Source organism: Magallana gigas, chromosome 3 (genome assembly GCF_963853765.1).
Source record: "Magallana gigas chromosome 3, xbMagGiga1.1, whole genome shotgun sequence".
NCBI classification, from domain to species: Eukaryota; Metazoa; Mollusca; class Bivalvia; order Ostreida; family Ostreidae; genus Magallana; species Magallana gigas.
The window spans coordinates 16,469,035-16,490,196 of record NC_088855.1 but is presented as its reverse complement, the minus strand read 5'-3'; the positions used below and the strand labels follow the sequence as shown (position 1 = coordinate 16,490,196).

The window sequence follows — 21,162 nt, the reverse complement described above, 5'->3', positions numbered from 1 at the left end:
CCAGTCGTCTTTTTCAGCAGCCATGACAGTTCTCGCGTGATTTTATGGGATTTACGCTTGGAGTTTTGATGGGCTTGATAACATGAATGTCAGTGTAAATAATCGATCTTACCTCGTTCTATCACTAAAAAATCATTTAAGGAAATGGTATATAAAGGAAAATTCATATTTACCGCGTTAATTATGTTTAAAATAGGGGAATTCCTATATTCAGTTCAAGATCCGCTCCTAAATTCTCATTGGCTGTCCCAAAATAAAACCGGTCAAGGTCAGTAAACATGGCGGACAAATTCAACTTGCGTTGTTGACATACACGAAAAAATACCGATATATGGACTATACTTGATATTTTTGGATTAATTTATGCCATAGACACCCACAATATTTGAGTTCAGGTAAGAAATGCAGATGTTATTGTCATTTATATACGATTTGAGACGAAATCGTTGCGGGAGTGATTCACTGCCGCACTTGCACCATTACGGAGATCCTATGGAGTTGTAGCCCTCTCCCAAAAAAAAAAAAAAATCGGGAGAAGGCTACATTATTGCAGCTAGGAGAAGAGTAGCCCTGTATAAAAATTGAACCATTTTAACAAGAGCTTGAACTTTGGGTAGTTGGTGTCAAACAGCAATGTGACGTAGGCCTGTCTATTTCATTGTACGGCACTCAGCCATTACTCTTTGAAATCAACAAGATTTGTCTAGCTTTTGAGCTAATACTACGCAATTGGTGTATACATGTATTTCACTCGAAACCAGCGTCATTTTTAACTTTTTTTGACGCAAAAATAGATAGTTATGTCCTACTGAAAGTCCAAGGCCTTGTTAAAATGGTTGTAAAAAAAAATGTTTAAAATTCAAAAAAATGTTCTATTTAAATGTTCTAAATGATAGTTTATAGCTAAACAAATCATTCTTTGAAATCATGTAAATTCTTTGGGCCCAATTTTCGTAGATGGTGGATTTCTGGCTTATACGTGAGAATGTTATTTCGTGGATGTTCGGTATAAAGTTTCAGTGTCAAACCTCTTTTAAAATGCGATTTGCTTTGGTCGAGGACGTAAATTCAAGGGGGGGGGGGCAAATATCATGAAAATTGAGCAACCCCGAAAATTGTATCGATTTTTTTTTAGGAAGAACCGATGGTTAATTCAAAACCAAACCCTCTTACAATCACATTAGCCTTTTCACGATAATTAACCGTGTTACAATAAACAGTTTTTCTTTGGGTAAAATGACTATGTTATAACAGATAAGCTAACAGACTTCATATTTTACCAATCTATTATCATTTTGCCATGCGAAAAAGCATTACCGCAGTTACGTCACAAAACAGTCCAGTACAAAATAGTCAAATGTAAATGTAGGCGGAAATATTGATTTTCAAGGCATCAAAACAAAACATTTATTTTTAATTACAAATTTATTAATAAAAACATGTCAAAACATTTTAAAACCTATAAGATTTAATGAGTCTTTAAAATTCCAAAACTTTTTAATCATTCGGCAAGTCCACCAGGTTCGCTGAAATCATTTGCTTGCTTCCTTCTTTCCTGAAAATAGAATACACATGTACGTGCATCAATGAGGTCTAATCATTTTAATGAAATATTTCGTTTGCTGGGGGGGGGGGGGGGGGGGGGGGTGTCCAGAGCTTATTTCATTAGCTTTTGTATGTAAAACCCCTTTCACCCTACAACCTCCCCCTCTTCTTCCAAAGATCCGTGCATGTTGAGGCTAACCTAGTATTTAAAGTTTGAACGTCAAATCATTCTTAAAGATAAATATTTTGCTCTTGAGGCCGTAGGATATTCAAATGTATTTGATTTAGCGGATTCTTCTTTCCGCCTAAATGCTCAAAAGAATACACAAGGTTAACCTTATTCGTTGTGTTATTTCATTATTTGACATACTAGTATATATAATTTAAAAAAAAAAAAATACTTCGATTTACCTGTCGCATCAGTTCGATCTCTCGTTCGAGATTTCGGATGGTTTTCTTCTGTTTTTGACAAAATTCATAAAGCACATTTACTTCATGGAAATCCTAAGAAAACCAAAATATGTAAGAAAAATAGAAACATTTTAGATTCAATCTGCTACCGGCAAGATCATTATATCAAAAATCTTTGAAATAATATTCTTTGAATAAAATCAAAAAATTAATCTTAAATCGCTTTAATATCGCTTGAGTCGTTAAATTTTACATAAAAAGAAGCTAAATTATGTACATTTTACAGATACTTTTTAAGCTCGTCATATGTACAGTTGAAGATTTTCATACTGATTAACGCTACTTCAATTTTGTAAGACGTTTTGTGTCATGAGTTGTTTTATAGTTATGATTTTTAATAAAAATTAATAGGACTAATTGCTATCTCTGTGTTATTAATGATCTCTGATTAAACGTTACCTCATTGTTACACGTCGTTGCAGACTGGTTTTTCTTTTTTCCAAAATCACAATCATTCTCTTTTGTGTAGGTCTGGAAAAAATGATAACCTTAACAACATCTATCAAATCATTTTAAGGATTACGATTACTCAGGGGCGCAAAAATCCACTTATATAGAACCATTTTAACAAGAGCTTGGACTTAAAGTAGTTGTGTCAAACATACAATGTGGCATAGGCCTGTCTTTTTCATATATTGTTTGCCACTCAGTCATGGCTTTGTGAAATCAACAAGATTTGTCTGGATTTGCAGCTAAGAATACACAATCTGTGTATAGTTCACTTGAAGCCAAAGTCAGTTTTAACTCGTTTTGATGCAAGAAATAGATGACTACATCCTACCGAAAGTCCAACCTCTTGTTGAAATGGTTATAAAAGGAACGAAAAACTACTAACTGTACATTGTAACACTACTACTGTAGTGCTATTTTTCACTTTCAAATAACGAGGTCAATAACACACCTTTTATGCTATTGACATCTGAACGTTTTTTTGAAAATTTCGTCGATATTGTTCACCCTTAAGACCCTGTCACACCAAGTTGCGTTCCCACAACATGTTCACGGCGTTGTAAAATTTCTGGAATCGCCGTAGATCGCAGGAAAAACTAAGATTAAAAATTTTTACAAGTGAAGATGTCACGGCGTCCTGACGGCGACCGAGGCATTTATGCGGGGCTCCCGCGGCGTGCAACTGCATTTCCACAGAGTTCTACTTGGCGATTGACTGCGCTCTCGCTGAGTATCCGCCGAGGGCTCTTGACATGCGAAGAGATTTTTCCTCGCGTCTTCGCTGGCTCTGCGCGCTGACTGCATATGCACAAGACTTTCTTTACTTATTGGTAGGTAAATTTAATTTGTACAATTGTATGTGAATTTTAAACCTTACAAATAGTAAATAAACGATAAAAAAAAACCATTGTTTTGTTTTGATGAAATAAGGTACATGTACATTGTATTGAATCGTAGCTACAATGTAATTTCTAAATACTTAGTGAAAGAATAAAACTTAGTAAAAGATCCGTTATTAGTTGTTGTTAAACATAAAAACGTGTTAAAACATCAAAGAAAAATATCACGAATTCCATATACGTCCTTTGATATGCTGTGGGATACTGGTATTCGCAAATGTTACTTTTCACAAAGTCATCCACATCATGTTGCAGAATACTACATGCATTATAATACCGCTTGCTATTGTACATCAGTCATTGTTCAATTGTTTGTGGTCTGACTGACAACGCACTAGAAATGCCGTGGAAGCGCAATATAAACGCTAATGAACTCAGAAGAAACGTAAAGAGAGCGCATTTATCGCAACAACAGCTCTTTGGGGCCGTTGTGTGAACGCAGCAAAATGAAAAAAAAAAAACTCCTTTAAACACTGTGGATGCGCAGTGAGAGCGCGATTGAGACGCAGTGACATCGCAAAAGACTCCCGAATGTCTCAGTCTTTGCAAGCGCAATCGACTTATTACCGAGCCTAAATGGCGATTAGGTGCGTTCGTTAAGCGCACCAACGGAGCTTTCGTGGTGCTGTTGGAGGTCTTACGGTGCTGTCATATAACGACTACACTCCCTTTCTACTGCGTGTTATCAGAACGCAGAGCTACGGCGCGTACTTTATGCAAGCTCAAAGTGCGCGCCGTAGCATGGCGTTCTACAAATTTTCAAGGCGATCCCACCGCGCGACTAATGAAGGTGCGGCGCTGTAAGAAACTCTATTGCGTGTACATTGGCGTTTTACACAAGGACGCAGCGAAATCGCAATGAGAACGCAGCCCCTGTGTAACAGGGACTTAACCAAAGTTTTGTTTATTTTGAAATTATTACAGATAATAAAATAGTTTTGAGGATAGAAAAAAAAATATAAATAAAATTAAAAAATATTTTAATCTCAAAGTTTAAATTAGATTACTTCCGACTTTCCTATATCAATTTTTTAATCATTTTACCCAATTTTAATAAAGTACATGTATAAAAACTTACTAATAGGAGCACAAAACTACTGATTTCCAAAACTACTTACTTTGTCTGTATTTTGTTTACTGAAATTACACAAGCCCATTGATCAAGATTTAAGTTACGCTATCTAGAATTGATTTTGTGTATGTTTTAGATTTTTTCTTTTGCGTGCTAGCCTGTAATAGGAAATTATAAACAAAATATTACAACCATAAAATATGTAAAATGATACAACATAATACATAGAAACTTAACGTTTGCGTTTATATTGTTACAAAAATATTAAAGGGGGGAAATTGTCTTAATTTCTTCTGTTTCAATATAAATCTACTTTTGTCTTTGCATATCTTTCCTATAATAAACGAAGTATGGATATTAATATCAATATTTATTCATTACATTATTACATTGTATTTCGTGTTTTTTAAAACAATTTTTGAATTTAGATATTGAACTTTTAAATTTTTTTTTTTAAATCTCAAACCCTGAGTAAACATAATCCTGATCTTAAGAAACTTAAAATACACGTTTTCTATTTTCTTTCCTTAATAAAAAAAAACCCGAATTGATCAACAACTTTTGCCAGCGGTCTTAAAAATCCTATGTATTACGAGTTAGTTTTTCAAAACAGCACGAAATGGTTTAATCTTTCAAGATTAAAATCATTCTTATAGATATGATGCGAGCGTCCAATTTACCCCAGATAAGACACATATTGTGTTCTACTGTCTAAAAATAGACATTACTGGGTAAATTAACATTATCATTGTATGATTGATTAATGTCTGGTCCTCTGATTGGCTGATATCCAACAATCTAGGGAAATAACACTTTAAATTAACCTGTACATGGCCTAATAATTGTATACTAGAAATATTTTAAGGAATTCTCAAAAAGTTTTAATGTCATATGTTCTTTATTATCACAGTTTTGATTTGAGTTGTGGCTAGATTGTCTTTCACAACTGGTTGAAACCAAATAATTACCGAGTTGAGACATTCTTCGGTTGTTCCAGGTGTTGTCATTTCATGATCCTTTTCTTGCGGCGGCTGCTTAAAAATGGACAAAGTTCGATAACACAGCTTCTATAAAAAAATCGATACAATTTTATATTAAAAAACTAACTCTCACTCTCCTCTCTTCTCTCTCTCTCTCTTCTCTCTCTCTCTCCTCTCTCTCTCTTCTCTCTCTCCTCTCTCTCTCTCCCCCCTCTCTCTCTCTCTCTCTCTCTCTCTCTCTCTCTCTCTCTCTCTCTCTCTCTCTCTCTCTCTCCTGGTTTGGAAATGAATATTTAGTAATAAACATCAAACCTGTGATACCGTTTGGTGTGATTTCATTTCTTTAATATTCTTTTCTAGCTGGTAAATTTTTTTCTCCTTTTCTTCCAGCTGGGACTAGAATAAAAATCATTTCACTCAATTTTTCATCTTTTGACAGGTGTAAGTGTCCAGCACTTTACATGTATTACACATATTGAGCATATTAAACTACAACCGGGGAAAATTAAAATTTGGTACATATCATTTCGACAAGTGGATGTTTTAAAGATTAAATCAATGAATAGGGAAAGATAAAGAAGAAAAATAATTAAAAAAAAAAAAAACAAATTGGCCAATGTACATGTATCGACAAAATAAGATTTGGGCTAAGTTCTGCAAGGACGCGAGGTAAGAGTACAGGGGTCGTCTAAATAAACGTGTGTCCTCCATTTTGGCTCGTCTTAGCCATGGTAATTGATGTTAAATCTTCAGAATCTCATCTTCCTCTCTATAACCACTTTGCCAATTACAACTAAACCTGACAAACAGAATACTTAAGTGAAGTGAAGGGAATTCAGATTTCTTCAAATAAAGGGCCAAACAGTGTATACAAAATGAGATAATTTACAAATAATTGAAAATAAGTTGTATGTATTAATAAAAACATTCTTTTTAAGGACTACTGAGTCAAACATAACAAATAAAATGTTAAAGTATATTTGTATCTTTATAGATTGTAGATATTTTTTTTCATGAATGAGTTGCCCCGACGGTCATGCGGGAATCACAATAGGTATCTAAAGTTAACATACACAGGTTTAAAAAGGGGAAAAAATCTTGTTTTAAATAATATATTTCAAGAACTAAAGATGTAAAATTTGTAAAATCAATATTAATGAAATTGTAAACTTAAGTATGATATAGCACCATTATATATACGCGTATTGAAAAAATTTCTACTAGTGGTCCCTGGATTCAGAATTCGGTCACAATGGGCAAAACTATTGCAAACAGCCCTTTAATTGCTTAAATAGGACAATATATCTAAAATCAATAAGCAACCAGATTGTCAAATTGATGTTAAAAGCACCATGCTTTAATGTAGAATTTAAAATATTCTCACGTCAAATTGATGTTAAAAGCACCATGCTTTAATGTAGAATTTAAAATATTCTCAATCACAATGTGTCAAATTTTATATTGAATTACCAATATTTCATATAAAATCAGATTTGTACATTTGGCCCGGTATAAGAGAATCTCAAATTCTGATCACTTCCGCAAGGATGCAGTGATAGGGATTATAGTTTTGAATAGTCATCCATATGATACTAACAAACTTTTCAGTATCTTACCTGTGTTTAGTAAACAGAAAACACTAGAACACTTTTGAAACAAAGACATTTCTCATTCTTTTAAAGGGGCATGGTCACGATTTTGGTTCAATTCTATTTTTCTGTTTTTATTATTTCAATGCTTTAGAAATACATTTTTTAATAATCAAATATAATTTGAGAGTCATTCTTAGATTTATAACCAAGATACAGGGCTTGCAATTCTTTGTCATGTAAACAAGGCTCGTGCCCTGTTTTTGTTTACATAGGTTAAATTTACCAGTTAAAAATCTTTTTCATGCTGAATAATCTATCTTCTAATTCATTTTTAGGATATTTTAACAGTTTCTAGCATTTAAAACATTCATTTAAGAACTTAAACTGGAATATTTACTTCAACATTCAGAATGTAAACAAAAACTTTGTTTACAAAGCAAAGAATTGCAAGCCCTGTAACTCGCTTATAACTCAACGAATGACACTCAAATTTTGTTTGCCTGTAAAAAACAAATGCCTTACTTAAGCATTGTAAACATTTAAATCGGAAAAATAATGTTTGACCAAAATCGTGACCTTTTTTAATTTTTTCATGTTGGTGTGCATAGGTAGTACCTCTAGTTGATGAAAGATTTCCTTATGCAGTGTCCGACAATCCTGTAACTCTTTGTCTTTGGTCAGTATTTCTGCCTACAGATAAGATATACGAAGAAAAAGTTATTTTGTTTTTAATCTTACACATCACATTGGAGTGTGCGTGAGGAAGCTGGAATACCAACAATTCATGTATCTAATTGAAAACACCTGTAAAAATTACTTCTAATGAAATGCGTAATAAAACCTACGTCAATTCAGGTTCACCAACCCTTTGTTGACTTTTACGAAATTTTTGAAAGTGATAATGATTTACCAAAATAATTCTAGGTATTAATTGAGATCCACTCCTCTTGTATCAACATCATGCCCTTTAAAATTTAAAATTTTAAAAGGAAAGAATATCAGCTTAAAATTTATTTGCCATGGAAGTCAATTATTTTCGATTTTAAAATTTATAAAGATCCACATAGAAACATATCCTGTACATGTATCCGCGTCAATCTTGCTTTGAGTATACTTTGTTTTCAATAAAAACTTATCATTTCATTTATGTTTAAATTTTGATCTCTAACACGAGCATCTTTCGGACCAGACGAGTATCTGTAATAATAATGTATTTGCAATGTTTTATTCATATCCCCTTATTTTCCATGATAAAAAATGTTATTTATAAAACTTGTTTGGCAACGCTTTTAATGTAATAGGAGAACAAAATGGTTCTACATGTAGTCGAGGCTCAATCATATTGGTAGGATAATCATATTATAACGTTATAACTATAAATGTCAAAGAGTTTTCCTGAAACTGTCCAGTAGACAGCAGGCCTCAAACTGTCCAGTAGACAGCAGGCCCCAAACTGTCCAGTAGACAGCAGGCCTCAAACTGTCCAGTAGACAAAATACCTCAAATTGTCCAGTAGACAACAGGCCTCAAACTGTCCAGTAGACAACAGACCACAAACTGTCCAACAGTAGACAACAGGCCTCAAACTGTCCAGTAGACAACAGGCCTCAAACTGTCCAGTAGACAACAGGCCTCAAACTGTCCAGTAGACAACAGGCCTGTCCATTCTTTGACAAGAAGTCTGAACTCGGTCCCCACAATCTTCAGTCAGTTTAATTCTTTACCAACAGATAGAATGGAAAATTTTCAATTTCTATCAATTACAATGTACTTATATTTACATCTATCGATTATGATTCCCTTTATTTCTTACAGAAACTTAGTTAATTCATAGCTCTATAGAAACAACCAGACTGAAATCTACGCGCCCCGTTTATCGATTTGTCGTAACCTAGCTAAAGCGACCGAAGAAAAATCATGGACTGCACGAAGTAATCATGATAATGTCAGACCCAAATTTGCAAAGAAAGCATTATATTTTCCTGTGTGTTTGCCTGTGATAACACTACGTATCGATTTTGTACTATATAACTCATAAAGCCAAATTGAGGCGCCAGCAGGGTTTGCTTATTAATATTTAAATATTTAATCGTAAGATGGTTTAAAATTATATAAATATAAGTAATAAGGAATCATTCTTTGAATATTATGAGGTGATAATTTCGGTCGGGGCGTGATCAAATCTATCATAAAGCCCTTCGGGCTTTATTGGATTTCATCACGCCCCGACCAAAATTATCAACTCATAATACTCAATGATTCCTTATTCCTTATTTATTGCAACATGATGCATAAGATGCAAACGCTTACTGGCTGTGTGCCAATGCACTTCCCAAAGTTTAATTCCATTATCATGAATAATTCATGCTCTGTTCAGCTTACCTTCATCACACTTTCGTGAAGAAATTCTTCATATTATATATATATATATATATATATATATATAATTATAATTATATATATATATATATATATATATATATATATATATATATATATATATATATATATATATATTTGAAGGTATATTTTATATACCTTCAAAATTTAAAAGAGCCTCGATTTCTCACTAGTAAAATGAAACTAATAAATATTCATGAACAGGAGAAAAAGTCAATGAGTTGACCCTCAGCATTGAAACGTATTCGCAATTGGTCGTTGACTTACGACGGTACGCAATCTGCTTAAAATCAGATCAGATCAGAATAACACACAATGGGTTAAAGAAAATGGTTTTTTCAGCTGGGCTCTGCTGAAAGCAGAGTCCTGGCTGTAGACAGGCAAATAGCCAATGTTACTATAAATAGCACAACTTCAAAAGTAAAACAAAAAACCAAACAGCGTTTAAGTAAAAGCATCCGCTATACCAAACAGTTACACAAAGAGACACGTTTTGTCAAAAGTGTTGGCATTTTGTTTCTTTCTTTTTTTTTAATTTCGAGAGAAATGTTTATCTTTTTTAGTTTTCTTATTAATAACGTGTTTTAAAAACAAGACTAATGTATGCATTTTGGACACATACAATGCACATGAATTTCCATGAACTACTTTGCTGCGCGTTGAAGAAATGGGGATTGAATATATAACGCTTGAAGCAAAATTCAAGGCAGCAACTGTTGAACTTTTTTCTGCTAGACAGACATGTTTTTGTTTATAGCTGCTTACAAAATTTGGTCGCTCTCTGGCGCTTTTCCGACATTAAAAGCATGAGAGAGAGAGAGAGAGAGAGAGAGAGAGAGAGAGAGAGAGAGAGATTTTCAGTCTTTACTACACAATATGCTTAAATACACACCAAAAGAGCCCGGCTTTCAGTACTTTAGTACTTTGATTTGTAGAAAACGGATGGATCTTCATCCAATCAGTGTGTTACTGTACTGTGTTTCCAAACACAACTTATACATGGTAACTAAACAAAAACATAAGTACCTTATAATCGGTGCTAGTACTTGATGGTCCTTGGCTTTGTTTAGTATCCTGAAACCAAAATCATATCGAACTTGACAACAAAGAGGTAGATACAAATTTGAAACGCTGCAGTATTTAAAAAGAGAGGTTTAATATGAAAAAATATATACAAAAAATTCTGGGAGTTTTTCTTATTTTAAAATACAATATTGATCAGGTCAAATCACTAAAGGAGATTTTAATGGATTGTTGACTGTTTCCACCAAAAAATCTTAGAAAAGAATTAAGTAGTGGTTCAGTCGGATGTACAAACATGGTTCAAGCATACCCTTTGCAGAGATTCGTGTATATTATCAAATATATGGCGATTCTTTTCGTAAAATTTCCGTAGCTTTGCTTCTTCTTTTTTCAGGGCTGTTAGATTAGATGACGTCAGGTTTTCTTCAAAAATAAAGATTGGGTAGAAGTGATAACATGATTTATTTCAAACAAGATATCATTTTGGTTTATAAATCCATGTGTCTGGAAAGTCTAAATAGAGTAGAGTCAATTTACCATCAAAAAAGGGCCGACAAAGCGTTCTTTGTTCTTTTCCATAGTAACATTTGTCCCACCATTGAGATATCTGAGATCTAACACCCAGGATATCCTCTTCAATCTGCTCTGATGATTTCAATTTCTGCATGAAAATGAAAACAAAATAAAATGTAAAAATAGAACTCTTGAGTAAAGTCCGAATTCACTAATGAGTATATATTTGTCATGATTTAACATTTTTAAAAGAAGCATTTTTTTTTCAAAATTCAAACGAAGGTTATCACAGATTACAAAGCTCACCGAGACGGGGCATCACCTTAATGAGACTACCATTGAATCATAGAATATGATACGATATTGCATTGTGTAAAACATTATTGTGTCTGATTACATAATACAATATCATCATTTATAATAAATGAAACAATATGGTATTATATGATAAAATATCAAATAATATAATAAATCACAAAATTTTATCATATGATATTATCTTGTATGATACAGCATATTATTTGTATTGAATGATATTGTATATAACTGAAACATAGTATGATTTGTATCATAAGATTAAATAAATTTTGATAGAACATTGTATGATATCATAAAGAATAACATTAAATAATAATATATTATATGATATACTATCACATTAAACATTATCGTATCATATGATACGATACTACATATATCATTTTAATGATATATTACAATATCATATAAAACAATATCACGTGATACAATAATATATAATAAAATATCATTTTATACAGTTTTGTATCATAAAATACAATAATTTACATGGCAATATCATGATACAATATCATATCATTATATAAAAAAAATTGAAACAATATCATATTGCATTATATAATTTTTTACAATATAATGTAATATTGTGGCATATAAAACAATTGTGTCTCATATTATACAATATTACATCATAGGAATCATATTATATCATTTCACAACAAAAGCGTCTATCAAAGAAATTTTCGTGAGGCAGGAGTTTTTTAGCATCCTTAATAATGGAGACCAGGCTCCGCATCTGAAGATACCTCTGCGATTAATTCATATTATGGTTAAATTAACCTTGCAATTTTGAAATAGTACTTTTTTCTAAAATTTACATTTACAAATATGTTTCCTTTTATGAACCTATACAATAGTGAAAATGCTAAATAACGTATCATAAGATGCACCATCAATGCAAGTTAAAATATAATCATCAGAGAGCAGAAGGCACCTGCTCCAAAAACTTTAATCAGTTCAAAATCTTAACCTCATTCAGCATCTGAAACTTTTGACTCTGATTCAGCATTCAAACCTGTCAAGTTCATCAGTATAATAAGACGCACCATCCATGCAGGTTTGGTGAAGTTAGGACCAGTAATAACTTAGAAAGGGCTATCAAAGGGCAGAAGGCACCAAAACTTTAACCTGCTCCAAAACCTTTAACCTGTAGTATCTGAAATTAATGACCCAGATTCAGCATCCAAGAGTTTCAAGTTCATCAGTAGGTCCAGATGTATCATCCATGCAAGTTTGGTTAAGAAAGGACAAGTAATAACTTAGATACAGGACCTGCAATAAAACCGTTAGCCAGGTCTGGACGCCGACGCCGGGGGTATAGCATAAGCTCTCCCTGACTTCGTTTCGGTGAGCTAAAAAAGTATTACGAACTCATGGTTTTAACATTGTGTATAAATACAAAATGTAAATTAATAAATGACACCTAGCTTGAGAATGTCAAAAGAACAACAACCGGACATCGTTAAGCATTGGTTTTACCAAAGATTATTGCTTTAAAGCATGTACTAATATAATTATCAGATTTTGGCAGTTTAAGCTTTTCCGTTTTCAAGGATTCTTGCTTTAATTAAAGCATGTACTTATATAATTATCAGATTCTGACATTTTAGGCTTATCCGTTTTGAACGTTGAAATCACATGTAAATTTAAGCATTCATTATTTTTCACGATTTGGAAATAAATGAGGACCAGTAACTTAACCAGCTCAAAAACCTTAATAACCTCATCCAGCATCTGAAACTTACAGCTCTGATAAAGCATCTTTGTCTGTTGAGTGCATTAGTTTCGTAAGACACACCATCCAAGCAAGTTTGGTGAAGTTAAGACCCGTAATAACTTAGAAATGGCTATCGAAGGGCACCTGTACCAAAACCTTTAACCTGCTCCAAAACCCTTAACCTCCTCTAGCATTTGAAATTCATGGCCCAGATTCAGCATCCAAGTCTTTCAAGTTCATCAGTAGGTCCATATGCATTAACCATGCAAGTTTGGTGAAGATAGGACAAGTAATAACTTAGATACAGGACCTGCAACAAAAACGTTAACCAGGTCTGGACGCCGACGCCGGGGGGTATGTACAATAAGCCCCCCCCCCCCCCAACTTCGTCTTGGTGAGCTAACAATTATTTCCGAACCCATGGTTTTAACATTGTGTACAAACTGTAAATTAATAATAGACACCTAGCTTAAGAATGATAAAACAACAACCGGACATCATTAAGCGTTGATTTTACCAAAGATTATTGCTTTAAAGCATATACTAATATGATTATCATATTTTGACATTTTAAGCTTTTTCATTATGAACGTTTTTTCACGATTTGGAAATAATTCAACAGGCGAGTTTAGTACACTAATAGTAATATTCATTCACGTATGTGCTATGCACCAAAACCAGAGCTATTGATAACAATACCTTAGATTGTCCTAATTTTTTTGGTCGATCCTGTATTATTTTTTGCTCTCCTTTCGGCAAATCCACCTTCAAAGGTTCCAGGGTTTTGTTACTATGACTTAAGTCTGGTTTCATAACCGATCCTCCATTTGGAGACTGACCTTTGGATGTGTAATCATTATCATTTTCCTGTAAATTTGTTAAAGTTTCAAATGTGGTAATTTTTTCTAGTCACATATTGAAAGAAGATTTACAGAAAAACTCGTTTAGTACGAACACGGATATAGCGAATTCTCGGATATAGGTTTTTTTTGAGCCCCGGTCAAATTCTTAACAAATCTTTGCAAAATTTTACTGTTATAACGAATTCGGTTATAACGAATTTACGGATATAGCGAACTGATTATGAGTCTCGTCAACGTTAAATAATAACGAAATTTAACAAATTTATAACGAATTTCTTCACATTTAAAAAGGTTTGCACTACCATTTAGCATAATAGTTTGAATGAATTCATTTTTTTAATAAATATTTCGACTCACAATCAGATTATTAAAGGTATTAAAGTAATGTTATTTTTAATTTAAGCCTCAATCAGCAAAAGTTAAAGTCTGGTGAAAGAAAACGTGTATATAGTGAATCTGCTATAGCTATTATTACGAATTCGTTATACGGATATAACGAATAACAGATATAACGAAGTAAATCAATAGGTCCCTAGAACTTCGCTATAACCGAGTTTTACTGTAGAATTAAATAAATTACATTATATGAATGATTAATTCCTAGCTCTCAGCTGATTGGCTGATATCTAATAATCTAGAAAAAATCAATAATATGTATATTATTTACATGTACGTTTTTAGTGAGATTTATTCTAAAAATTGCAGGTGTGTTATTTTTTTTTATACAAATCGGGATTATTCGGCATTTCATCCGGATACAGAACTTTATATCGTTTTCATTTCTATATATTCTTTAAAAAAAATATCCAAAAGAATAGAATAAATTTGAGCATGAATAAAAAATATTCAGAATTATATCTTATGAATTTTTTGTCATCAGGAAGGTGTTTAAAAAACATATTCTAATGCTAGATGGTCGTGGCTTAATTTTTACAACTGTATTAATTGATCACCTTTAGATGATGAACTCTATATAAAAGAATTTAAACCAGTATATTATATGATTTTTTCTGTACTAAATACGCGTTACTACAATAGCTAAATGAATACTAGACTAAGTAATATCTTACAATTTCCGGTAGATCTAATGGTTAAATTGTTGACTATCTAGCCTCCTTAATGAAGACGTTTACATATACCGGTAATTATATACATGTACATGCAATTCATTAGCTATTCATAAGTTATTATTTAATTTTGTTTTCAAATATGATAGAAATTTGAATCTGAACAAATTTGCGTAGGTGATGCATGTGGTGGTTTTTTTCTTGGAAAAACACTTTGCAATTAACAGCGAAAGAAACCCATCCTTATCTTCATAACACTATATAAATAGCGCCTGTTTAGGAGGGTAACAGTTGAATAGACACCCCGAGAAAACCATTGTCAACCGACGCGAACCGGAGGTTGACAATGGTTTTCTCGGGTGTCAATTTCAACTGTTATATCCTCCCAAACAGGCACAATTTATTTTATTATACTGAATGTCTTAATTTTAGGGAAATTTTAGAGAAATTATCGCTGATTTTATACAGAAATGACATGAATTCTACGGCGAACCGTACGCGCATAATTTACGCGCATGTAACAATTCGTTTTATTATACTTTCATGTTAAATTCTGAAATCTGATTGGTTTAGACGCACTTGGTAATCCGTTCTATTACCCTTAGCGTTAGCAACACACTTGGCAACGGTTAACACAACGAATTGTTACATGCGCGTAAATTATGCGCGTACGGTTCGCCGTATAAATCTCTTCTTTTCTATATTAAAGCAGTAAAATTTTCTTTAAAGTTAAGACATTCAGTATAATAAAATAAATAGTGCCTGTTTGGGATGGTAACTGTTGAAATTGACACCCCGAGAAAACCATTGTCAACCGACGCGAACCAGAGGTTGACAATGGTTTTCTCGGGGGGTCAATTTCAACTGTTATCCTCCCAAACAGGCACAATTTATTTTATTATACTGAATGTCTTAATTTTAGGGAAATTTTAGAGAAATTATTGCTGATTTTATATAGAAATGACATGAATTCTACGGAGAACCGTACGCGCATAATTTACGCGCATGTAACAATTCGTTGTATTACCCGTTGCCAAGTGTGTTGCTAACGCTTAGGGTAAAAAAAACAAATTATCAACTGCGTCTAAACCAATCAGATTAAAGTATTTACTATGAAAGTATAATAATATAGAAATGTAAGATATAGCCTCACGTCTTGCTCAGTCCTGTTTTTCTTTCGTCCTGTAGCCTTTACTTTCGTTTTCTTGATATCATTCAAAGCGGTATTGTTGTTTTCTATTCCAGTTGTTTCTTTTGGATTTATCTAAACACAAGATTACAAAAAAAGTGTTTCATTTTTCATCAATCGATATAACATGTATGTGTTTTAATTAAGACTTCGTTAAGGGTGACGTTTACTCAGAATGAAAAAAAATTCCACTGATGATAATGAAAAACCATCTAATGTGTGTTATAAACCTTTTATTGTAGTGTTATTTTTCATTTTCAAAAAAGTAGGTCAATGACCTACTTTTTGAGTTAATGGCCATTATATATTTTTGGAAAATTAAAGGAAAATCTCTGAAAATTTTACACTATGCTTGAGATTTTCTTAATTGTGAAAATAATACAAATTGCTCAATATTTTAAAAAAATGAAATACAGTTTATGAATGGCAGTGACACTAAATACATACAAAGCATTACGTTTTCGTTCACAATTTTTATAAATATTCCAGTCCGAATTTCCTCTATCATTTTTCAAATTCCAACCCATTTTTGATCAAATTTTACAAAAAATTGAATGATGATAATACAAAAAGATTTATAGTATTAAACTACTTATATTGATCTTATAATGTTGGCATATAATTTATATGAGGTCAATGATCAAAATTTTGAGATATGGTGTCTTTTCTCGATTTTAAGCATTTTTCAATATTTGTTAAATTCGTGCCTTACGATTATTATAATGAATGAGGGAGGTAAAACTAACAGAAAATATGCTAAATTATAAAGACTAAAATATAAAATCTTAACTTTTAATATTAGAGTACTGCCAAAAGTGTTTTGGCGGAAAACAAAATCTGCAAAATTTAGTCCGAATTTCCTCTGTTTGGCTAAAAGTCCATTTTTGTTTGGGCATAATTCCATAATATAGTAGAAATATCAAATGTTATGTCAATAATATTTCACTTCACAAGTATTTTTTGTATTTAGAACAAATTTTACTCATGACATTGAACTTTATAACAATTCGAATTTGAGAACTCAAACCCTGAGTAAACAACACCCTTAAAATAGTAAAAAAAAAAAATCATATCTTGTTGTCATGGATACAACTGTCTCAAGGAGGTGATCGGTATCGGGTGGCTAACTGCCTCAATCTAACCTTATTGGCAAATGAAGTTGATTTAAGCGCCTCTGTTTTGAATCTCAACATGAAGACAAATTTAACCCACCAAATGTCAACAATAAAACTGGAGGTCGCTTTAGAAGCGAGCAAAATTTTTTAAAAAGAAGTCACTTTTTACACCCAGCGTCTGATATTATTCAATTATATAACAGAGACGAAATGAATCATAAAAACACTAATGAAAGATTCTTTTTAAATACTAGCTACTGTTCTACAAACCAATATATAATTTTTACAATAATTTATTATTTTTTCCTGCTCTGCATATAATGGAGTTTGATTGTTACATGTATAGGCATGGCTTTTGCAGTGTTTACGTACCTTTGACTCCTTTTTCTGCCTCGTTTTGGGTTTTGCTTTTAAAGAATCTACATCATCATCATCTGGATCTGTTTTTATGTTACTCGGCTTTTTAACTTGATATAGGTGAGGTTCCCTATTTTTTGTTTTCTGAGCAACAGTCATTGTTGCCTCTGAGTTTACTATAGTGCTCTTCTAAAAAAAAATTTCCATACATTTTACAAACGTCTAACGTGAAAAAGTATTTGAATCATGTTTTCTTACATGGGAACTTTAAAAAAAAGTTACACATGGAGTGCATTCTAAAAACAGAGTCATTTATCAAACGCACGATTCAACTAACACGTATTCTTTTTCAACTGCATAAAAACAGTCCGTGCCATAAAAATTATGTTTGGAATGTCTACAGCTATAGTAGCGTTCGTGCGTGCTTGTGTGCATGCGTATGCGAATGTATTTGTGGTTTGGAATGTCTACAGCGAGAGTAGCGTTCGTGCGTGCTTGTGTGCATGCGTATGCGAATGTATTTGTGTCACATAAAAGTATGGCATGGTAATGCACATGAGACTTTTAAGATGTGTACGAAATGGATTACATTTGGACCAAGTTCATACCGTAGATGCCTGCTTCGGCCTCGGTTTGGTTTTCCCTCGAGATACAGTGTCCTCCTTTACAGGCTTCTCGGGCTGTGACCTTTTTACTTTAGGGACATCATTCTCTGACCAATTTTTTCTTGGCTCATCAGCTATTTTGTCTGTTGACAGGGTTTCCTGCAACAAATGGAAAATAAATTCGAATCAATGAACACAATGGCGGATCCAACACCGGCGCATCGGGGGCACCCCACATCCCGATTATTGATTTATTTGTATTTTTTATTGTTTATTTTTTATTTTTTTGGTTCATTTTTTGCTTTTGGAAATTTCATGTAACAAACTTTCAACTTTCAAGTTAATACACACATTTTTAAACGAAATGTTTTTTTTTTCAAAATGATTTCCAATCTATTTTATTCTAACGTTACATTGTAAAAAGTAGCACAAATATTAGGTTATTATTACAGTTTACTCATTCTCTTAAAACCTCTACAACTCAGACCTTTGAACCCCAGTCATTGATCTATAGGTGGCTCGTGGTTTAAAAACAAGTAAAATCTTGCGTTACTTTTGGACTTATTGGCTTTATTTCCAAATTAATTCTTCGGATAGTTTTCTACTGTTGTTGCTTTACTTGTCTCCTATTTTTTTTCCCTTATAAACGTTAACAGACCAAGGAAAATGAAGAACGTATATGATAAACTCACGTGCAGACCGAGATCAGTCACTGTGCATTTTTGCATGCAAAAAAACTCTAGCGCAAGTTTTTGTACGTCTTGAATTGCAATTCTTTTGAACACAAAAGGAACTGTAGCTACAAGGTCATCCATCCGATTTTTTTCAGACCGGTAGCTGCATGAAGAAACTACACCTAATCTATAGATCGAAGCCCCATACAAGTACATGTACATAACACAGTGGGCATTTCCCTCTCTCTGTTTTAAAGGTTCTTCGAACTTCAGCCTCAAATTATTTTCATCATAAAAATTCTGTTGGCATAAAATTTATATGAGGTCAATAATAAAAATTTTGAGATATGCATGGTGTCTTTTATCGTTTTAACGCATTTTTCCGATATTTTTTCAATTCGTGCCCTACAATTTTTTTTTAATGATTAGTGAGGTTAAACTAACAGAAAGTATGTAAAATTACATAGACTAAAATATAAAATCTAAACGTCTAATATTAGTACTGCCAAAAATGTTTTAGCCGCAAAAAAAATCGGCAAAATTTAGTCTGAATTTCCTCTGTTTGACTAAAAGTTTATTTTTGTTTGAGCCTAAGTCCATAACATAGTACATGTAGAAATATCGAATGTTATGTCAATAATAAATTAAATTCATTTCATAAATACTTTTTGTGTTTAGAACAAATTTTACTCATGACATTGAACTTTATAACAATCCGAATTTGAGATCTCAAACCCAGAGTAAACAACACCCTTAAACGATTAACATACAAACGGAAAACATGAATTACATTGTATTTTTTCGTTTCTCACCTTTTGCTTTCATTAATGCCAAAATTTATATAATCTATCTCTTCTTGATTTTTCGTTAAAAAAATTGAGTTATTTCTACCCAAAAGTCAACTGTCTGTAAAACGCCTCTCACAGTCATCTGTTCATACTTTAGAACTCTTGATATCAGTTTTTGTGTAAAAGTAGTGGTAGATATTTCGTCTCCTGTTTTAATTTTATTTAACAATTAGAAAAAGAAATATGATAAAATGGAGCTTTTGACCTCATTACATTGTATAGTTTTTGTTTAAGCAATTGCTTAGCCTAAAAAAGTCTTCTTCCGGTACTCCCACCAAGATATTTATTCGCTGCGCCGCCGTGACGTCAACATTTAATATTTATATTTTCAACGGTCTTCGTCTGTGATATCATTACAAATCAATTTTAAAGCCTGTAGCCCAATAATTTCATAAAAGATGAGCGACACAAAATGGGCGTATCTTAGCATAACCAAAAAATGGTATTTGCTGCACCGCGATAGAAATACATAGCATGTGCTTTATGAAAAAATAGTGGTTTTAAAATGTCGTTTTAAATTGTAGAAATTGGAAACGATATCAATATACGAGTATGTAATAAGGAATCATTCTTTGAATATTACGAAATAATAATTTTGGTCGAAGCGTGGTTAAATCTATCATAAAGCCCTTCGGGCTTTAATGGATTAGAGGACGCCCCGACCAAAATTATCACCTCATAATATTATATTAATAGTGCCTGTTTGGGAGGATAACAGTTGAAATTGACACCCCGAGAAAACCATTGTCAACCGACGCGAAGCGGAGGTTGACAATGGTTTTCGAGGGGTGTCAATTTCAACTGTTATCCTCCCAAACAGGCACTATTTATTTTGTTATACTGAATGTCTTTTTTAAAATTTTTAAGAAAATTTTACTGCTTTTATATAGGAATAACGTGAATTCTACAGCGAACCGTACGCGCATAATTTTCGCGCATGTAACATTTTTTAATGTTACCAGTTGCCAAGTGCGTTGCTAACGCTGAGAGTAATAGTAAATATTATTAACTGCGTCTTAACCAATCAGATTTCAGTATTTAACATGAAAGTATAACAAAACTTATTGTTCGAATTGAAATGTGTAGATAGCACAAATATATTTACCAAACAACAGAAATCAGACCATAACAGTTTATTTAAGGAATAAGGAATCATTCTTTGAGTATTGATTAATGATACTTGCACAAATAAATAGCAAAATGAAATACATGTATAATTTTTTGGTCCGTTAGCACACCAAGGCGGTGCAGAAAAATTGAATATCGCGCGATAGCGCGTTGTGATAATTTGTGAGCACAGCGTAGTGTGTTATTGACCGACGAATTCCAAAATAAATCATTCAATGCTTATAATCATATCCATATTCAATTTGGTGTTTATTTGTATGAAATATTTGTCTATCGTCGCTTTAAAGCTTTTCTATAGGATTTTAGTCAGGGATTTGAAACAGATGGAACAGCCAT

At 32.6% G+C, this 21,162-nt stretch overlaps 1 protein-coding gene across 7 annotated transcripts in view; it reads right to left on the bottom strand.

Annotated features, from left to right (window-relative positions):
* Positions 1–1,406: 1,406 nt before the first annotated feature.
* The window catches only part of LOC105329753 (DNA ligase 1), a 48,815-nt gene continuing 29,059 nt past the window's right edge, over positions 1,407–21,162 (bottom strand). The window contains exons 4-16 of one of the 7 annotated variants that reach the window (XM_011431123.4): positions 18,180–18,335; positions 17,587–17,760; positions 16,064–16,174; positions 13,680–13,847; positions 10,970–11,093; positions 10,743–10,855; positions 10,436–10,483; positions 7,625–7,699; positions 5,730–5,813; positions 5,406–5,504; positions 2,416–2,487; positions 1,957–2,049; positions 1,407–1,555 (exon numbers count right to left, since the gene is read on the bottom strand). In XM_011431123.4, the coding sequence (XP_011429425.2) occupies positions 1,502–1,555; positions 1,957–2,049; positions 2,416–2,487; positions 5,406–5,504; positions 5,730–5,813; positions 7,625–7,699; positions 10,436–10,483; positions 10,743–10,855; positions 10,970–11,093; positions 13,680–13,847; positions 16,064–16,174; positions 17,587–17,760; positions 18,180–18,335 (1,371 nt within the window). In that variant the 3' untranslated portion in view covers positions 1,407–1,501. The remainder of the gene's footprint in view (positions 1,556–1,956; positions 2,050–2,415; positions 2,488–5,405; positions 5,505–5,729; positions 5,814–7,624; positions 7,700–10,435; positions 10,484–10,742; positions 10,856–10,969; positions 11,094–13,679; positions 13,848–16,063; positions 16,175–17,586; positions 17,761–18,179; positions 18,336–21,162) is intronic. The other 6 variants (XM_020067856.3, XM_011431126.4, XM_011431127.4 and 3 more) reach the window with 6 other exon arrangements.